Here is a 7,276-nt window from a genome sequence, read left to right as displayed (position 1 = left end):
TGCGTCAATATGCGGACTGCGCCGAGGATTCTGGGGGATGCAGTTTTCATGATGATTTCAGATGAGAATACTACACGAATCAAAATGGATAGAAAATAAATTAGAATTATTATTGTTTACATGTTTAAAATAATAATTAAAAAGTACAACAACATAAAAACGTTCACCATTTAAATAAGATAATTATATTAAAATAAATTGACTTAAATTAAAATTAAATATTTTATATATTAAAAACCCTTTATCCGGCTGCCCAATTCGCCCTCTCTTGTTTGCGATCTTTATCGAACCTCTGAGCCAGTGGATATTCAGAATAACAGTATCAAGGCAATAGTAATGAAGGGGGTGGAACAAAAGATCTCCTTATTTGCTGATGACATATTGGTATATCTATCCAGCCCAGAACAATCTCTGGTGCAGTTATTTTCCATTGTAGTCCTTCTCTGGATATAAACTGAATGTTTTGAAGACACACATTTTGAGGTTTAAGTACTGCCCCTCAGTAAATATGAAGAAAAACTATACATTGAGGTGGGATGCTGAATCCATGAAGTACTTGGGAGTAAATATTCCAATATATTTGACAAAACTGTTTTCACTGAACTACCTACCTTTGAACCAACAGATTAGGGAAGACATAGGAGATGGACCTGGTTCCTGCTCTCAGTTTCAGTTCACGCATTGAATCGGTCAAAATGGTTATTTTGCCGAGACTGCTGTATCTCTTCCAGTCCCTTCCACTAGATCAGGGGTGTCAAACTCAAGGCCCGGGGGCCACATTCGGCCCGCGACTTCATTTTATGTGGCCCCACAAGAGCTTGCAAAGAATATAATATGTTTATTATACGGTTACATGCTGCAGAAGCACGTTGCCCATAAACTACATGTCCCACAATGCATCTCAAATACGACTTTTTTCTCAGAATTTGCCTTTTTTTCTTCAAAATATGCATTTTTTCATAGAATTCCTTTTTCTCAGAATTAGATTTTTATTTCAAAATGTCACTTCTATTTATTTTTTCTTCAGAATTTGGCTTTTCTTTTTAAATCATTTTGGGACATACGCACTGAAAAGACTTGCAATTATTAGCCCTAGACTTCTGCTTTCAGACGTAGTTAATTATGAAGTTATTACCCTATCCGATGATAATCCAATGCAGAGGCAATAATATAATACATTATTTTGTATATTTATATATGTATTTTGATATAGTCTTAACGTTACAACCGGCCCTTTGAGTGCAACCATAATGCTGATGTGGCCCGCGATGAAATTGAGTTTGACACCCCTGCACTAGAACTATCTGACCAACAATTTCAGGAATGGGATAAACATATCTCAAGGTACATTCGGCAGGGACGAAGGCCAAGATTTAAATACCAGAGTTTACAATTGGCTAAGAACAAGGGTGGTGTCGCACTCCCATGTTTAAAGGATTACTATATTGCGGCTCAATTGAGACCATCAATATGCTGGTGCAAAGTACGCTGCTATGGAAGGAGGTTGAGAGTGCTGTATCGGAAGAATTTCCAATTCAAGCTGCAACTGGGGATAGGGTCTTGATGAATAAACTGAATGAACTGAAACCCATGGATCTGTCTGTCGCTCAAGGTGTGGAACAGACTGTACCTCAAAGCCACGTGAGGGGGCGGTACAGTGTTTAAGATGGTGTGTGTGTGATCTAGAATGTCTGCCTGGAAGATGGGACGCAGGATGTAAGTGTTGCTCTTCAAAAGGCCTGATACTGCACGTTTCCTCACAGGGGTCCATGACCAGCTTTCAGAATGTGAAGGGGCAGTTTGACTTGAGACGTGATGATCTGTGCAGGTTCCTTCAAGCTCGTCATTCCATCGATGAAATACAGAGGGAGAGCATGCACTGGGATAACACCGTGGTGAAGGGTTTTAAAGATGCCTATCTGAGGCTCAAACAAGACAGTTGTCTCAAAAATCTATAGGAGTTTACAACAAACAAAAGGTAACTCGCTGTATGTGAAACAAAAATGGGAAAGGGAAGGAAATGTAGTTCTGCAGGAAGAAGACTGGGAGCACGTATGTGAGATACAAACGTCAAGTTCAGCCTCACGGCGAGGGTTCTGTTGGAAGAACCTCACACGGGTTTACTCCAGCCCAGAAGAGACGCTACACTGACCCTCTGCATGCTGGCCACAGCGTGGACGCCTCATGGCAACACATTCTCATACACTCTGCTCTTGCACATCACTGAATCCTTCGGGCAGCAGGCTCATGGAGTTTTACTAAAGGTTTTTCAGGTAGACATTCCATTTGAATTTGAATCGTTATATCTGGGTGCTTTACCACCAGAAGGGTTTTCCTCTGAAGATAGATATCCGTCTGGAGTCCTGAGTGCTGCCTGCAGGAAGGCCCTCGCCAGAACGTGGGTAAAACCTGGAACCCTGCTTTGGACGAGTGGGTTGACATCGTGTACGATATGTTTAAGATGGAGAGGATACCCCTCGCTTTGAGACTGCAACAGGGAATGTTTTTGTCAAGATGGGAAAATGGATAATATGTGTTTCACCAATACGACCATCATTTGTCTGGAAGGGACTTCTATATATTTTTATTTTTGTTTTTAGTATTTTTTATTTCGATGCCCCCCTTGTTTGAATAAGTTGCAGGTACACCCCCCTGTTCGTGTTTATGTTCTTTCTATATGTGATGGCATGTTTGACGGTCAGTGAGGCATCTGTATTATCCCCAAATGCACGTTTGATTTGTGATTGTACTGCAGAAGGCTTACAGAGGATATTGTATTATCTATGACTGTAGACATGTGACAAGAATAAAAAGAGAATTTCAACACACAGTTCTGTCTCACACAGGCCCCGCCCCCTACTGGACTCGGGACTGCTCTCAATGCGAACCCACAGGTCCTTCAGAGTAAAGGGAGGACTGTGAACAGATGGACTTTATGTTAGTCTTGTTTTTATTTGTATTTTTTTTTGTCTATTCAAGAACATTTATGAACCAGAACCGTTATCAGTATCAGAACCCCTACCAGAACCAGAACCGTTATCAGCACCAGAACCCCTACCAGAACCAGAACCGTTATCAGCACCAGAACCCCTACCAGAACCAGAACCGTTATCAGCACCAGAACCCCTACCAGAACCAGAACCGTTATCAGCACCAGAACCAGAACCAGAACCGTTATCAGTCCCACAGAGGGGGACATTTATGAACCAGCGGTTCATGCGGTGCGGTGCGTTGCGGTGCGGTGCGGTGCGTTGCGGTGCGGTGCGTTGCGGTGCGGTGCGTTGCGGTGCGGTGCGGTGCGGTGTGGTGCGGTGCGTTGCGGTGCGGTGCGGTGTGGTGTGGTGCGGTGCGGTGTGGTGCGGTGTGGTGTGGTGCGGTGTGGTGTGGTGCGGTGCGGTGTCCCCAATAGAACCACATTGTGGGAAACACTGCATCATATGTTTCCTATCCTAACAAATAAGGGGCATTACATAATACAATAATAAGTTAATAAATAATAAAACAATGTTATTGTTATTTATGAACTTATTATATTTTGGCGGGTGCACGCGACTCGGTGTTCCGTCAGTGACAGTGCGCGCGCCGCACTGCGCATGCGCTGCAGAGTTTAGGGTGGAGTTAGCCGTTAGCACAGAGGAGCTAACAGAGTAATGGCGGCCTCGGTGTTGCTGGGCTCAGTGGAAAACACCGGAGGAAGCAGCGGATTCCCCGGGGGAGGCCCGTCCTCCAGAGGGACCGTGGGATCGGGCTTCAGAGGGACCGTGGGGCCGGGGAACAGCACCGGGAGCCCCGGGAGCACCGCCTCCTGGAACCGATCCCTGGACCGGGCTCTGGAGGAAGGATCCAGCACCGGGAGGCTCAACCTCAGCGGCCGGAAACTCAAGGAGTTCCCCCGGATCACCGAGAACCACGATCTCACCGACACGACTACCGCTGGTTAGTGTATCAGATATACCAATATATATATATATAATGTTAAATAATACACAATAACTGGGCATAGTAAACTGAAGGAGTCCCCCGGATCACCGGGAGCCCGATCTCACCGACACGACTACCGCTGGGTGGTTAATATAATACACAACAACCACCTGAGGGGTACTACCAGAGCTGGGTGGTTACTATATTAACACAACAACAACAACAACAACAACAACAACAACAACAACCCGAGGGGTACTACCAGAGCTGGGTGGTTAATATAATAACACAACAACAACCCGAGGGGTACTACCAGAGCTGGGTGGTTAATATATTAACACAACAACAACAACAACAACAACAACAACAACAACAACAACAACAACAACCCGAGGGGTACTACCAGAGCTGGGTGGTTAATATAATAACACAACAACAACAACAACCCGAGGGGTACTACCAGAGCTGGGTGGTTAATATATTAACACAACAACAACAACAACCCGAGGGGTACTACCAGAGCTGGGTGGTTAATATATTAACACAACAACAACAACAACCCGAGGGGTACTACCAGAGCTGGGTGGTTAATATAATAACACAACAACAACAACAACCCGAGGGGTACTACCAGAGCTGGGTGGTTAATATATTAACACAACAACAACAACAACAACCCGAGGGGTACTACCAGAGCTGGGTGGTTAATATAATACACAACAACAACAACAACAACCCGAGGGGTACTACCAGAGCTGGGTGGTTAATATATATAATAACACAACAACAACAACAACAACCCGAGGGGTACTACCAGAGCTGGGTGGTTAATATAATAACACAACAACCACGACCTGACCGACAGTGTCAGGAACGGTGAGTTGTAATACTACAGAATACTACAGTAATATATGTAATACATGGTGTAGCACTCGGGGTGGTGTCAGGATGTATCCATAACCCGCTCACAGAGCAGCGACTGGACTCAACAACACCAACCATTGATCACCTGTTGCTATGAAACCCAGATGTTCACCAGGTGACCTCCTCAGACAGGTGTGTGACCTCCTCAGACAGGTGTGAGACCTCCTCAGACAGGTGTGAGACCTCCTCAGACAGGTGTGTGACCTCCTCAGACAGGTGTGAGACCTCCTCAGACAGGTGTGAGACCTCCTCAGACAGGTGTGTGACCTCCTCAGACAGGTGTGAGACCTCCTCAGACAGGTGTGAGACCTCCTCAGACAGGTGTGAGACCTCCTCAGACAGGTGTGAGACCTCCTCAGACAGGTGTGTGACCTCCTCAGACAGGTGTGAGTCTGTGTCATCATGACATCACTTGATGACACGTGAAGCGTTTGACCTGACCTGCTGCTCTCAGGGTGCTCGCTCTGAGCCTCTCACTGTTAGTCTGACAGACAAGAAGAAGAGTTCCCTCTCTTCACTATAACACACACCTGCACCCGGTCAGTGTGACACACCTGGTCAGTGTGACACACCTGCACCCGGTCAGTGTGACACACCTGCATCCAGTCAGATATACTTTATTGATTCCAATTTTTTTGTGATGACGTTTAGTCGTCTCATTAAGACACTTTTATTTATTGTGTGTGTGTGTGTGTGTGTGTGTGTGTGTGTGTGTGTGTGTGTGTGTGTGTGTGTGTGTGTGTGTGTGTGTGTGTGTGTGTGTGTGTGTGTGTGTGTGTGTGTGTGTGTGTGTGTGTGTGTGTGTGTGTGTGTGTGTGTGTGTGTGTGTGTGTGTGTGTGTGTGTGTGTGTGTGTGTGTGTGTGTGTGTGTGTGTGTGTGTGTGTGTGTGTGTGTTGCAGACGTGTCCCGTAACCGCCTCTCGGAGCTTCCTCTGGAGGTGTGTCTCTTCGTGTCTCTGGAGAGTTTGAATCTGTACCAGAACTGCCTGAGGACTTTACCTGAGAGCCTGCTGAACCTGCAGAGCCTCACCTACCTGAACCTCAGGTACACACACACAAATATGAGATTTTTCTTTTTAAAATGTGTTAGTTAAATAAGATTTAAAAAGTGGAAAATGGCCAAATGCTATGTGAATAGTGAAATGCATAAATTGATAAATAAATGATGAATATGTGAAATGTAATTGCTGAGTAACACGTGTCCCTCTGCAGCCGGAACCAGCTGTGTGCGCTGCCCCCGGTGATCTGCAGTCTGCCTCTCAAGGTCCTGATCGCCGGGAACAACAAACTGATGGCTCTGCCCGAGGAAGTGGGCCAGCTGAGACACCTCACCGAGCTGGTACTGATCAATATCATCATTATTACATGGCTTAGTTGAATACTCGTAGTTAAGGACTTATTGACCGCTGTCAAGGACTTATTGACCATTGTTCAGGACTTATTGACCGTTGTTAGGACTTATTGACCGTTGTTAAGGATTGACCGTTGTTAAGGACTGACCGTTGTTAAGGACTTATTGACCGTTGTTAAGGACTTATTGACCGCTGTCAAGGACTTATTGACCGTTGTTAAGGACTTATTGACTGCTGTCAACGACTTATTGACCGTTGTCAAGGACTTATTGACCGTAGTTAAGGACTTATTGACCGTAGTTAAGGACTTATTAACCGTAGTTAAGGACTTATTGACCGTAGTTAAGGACTTATTGACCGCTGTCAAGGACTTATTGACCGTAGTTAAGGACTTATTGACCGTAGTTAAGGACTTATTGACCGTAGTTAAGGACGTATTGACCGTTGTTAAGGACTTATTGACCGTAGTTAAGGACTTATTGACCGTAGTTAAGGACTTATTAACCGTAGTTAAGGATTTATTGACCGTAGTTAAGGACTTATTGACCGCTGTCAAGGACTTATTGACCGTAGTTTAGGACTTATTGACCGTAGTTAAGGACTTATTAACCGTAGTTAAGGACTTATTGACCGTAGTTAAGGACTTATTGACCGTAGTTAAGGACTTATTGACTGCTGTCAAGGACTTATTGACCGTAGTTAAGGACTTATTGACCGTAGTTAAGGACTTATTGACCGTAGTTAAGGACGTATTGACCGTTGTTAAGGACTTATTGACCGTAGTTAAGGACTTATTGACCGTAGTTAAGGACGTATTGACCGTTGTTAAGGACTTATTGACCGTAGTTAAGGACTTATTGACCGTAGTTAAGGACTTATTAACCGTAGTTAAGGATTTATTGACCGTAGTTAAGGACTTATTGACCGCTGTCAAGGACTTATTGACCGCTGTCAAGGACTTATTGACCGCAGTTAAGGACTTATTGACCGTAGTTAAGGACTTATTGACCGTAGTTAAGGACTTATTAACCGTAGTTAAGGACTTATTAACCGTAGTTAAGGACTTATTGACCGCTGTC

General features: G+C 44.6%; 1 protein-coding gene across 1 annotated transcript; it reads left to right on the top strand.

The window, feature by feature from the left end:
- Positions 1 to 3,618: 3,618 nt before the first annotated feature.
- LOC117440737 (DISP complex protein LRCH3-like) lies at positions 3,619 to 6,184 on the top strand (the record flags this gene model as incomplete). The annotated part of the gene is made up of 3 exons (XM_034076963.1): positions 3,619 to 3,936; positions 5,746 to 5,890; positions 6,058 to 6,184. Coding segments are annotated over exons 1-3 (558 nt in total), but the record flags the coding sequence as incomplete, so codon positions are not given.
- Between the last annotated feature and the right edge of the window lie 1,092 nt (positions 6,185 to 7,276).

Source organism: Pseudochaenichthys georgianus, unplaced genomic scaffold (genome assembly GCF_902827115.2).
Source record: "Pseudochaenichthys georgianus unplaced genomic scaffold, fPseGeo1.2 scaffold_1155_arrow_ctg1, whole genome shotgun sequence".
Taxonomy (NCBI): domain Eukaryota; kingdom Metazoa; phylum Chordata; class Actinopteri; order Perciformes; family Channichthyidae; genus Pseudochaenichthys; species Pseudochaenichthys georgianus.
Note: the sequence above shows the minus strand (reverse complement) of the source record. Positions and strands in the feature narration are given on the sequence as shown.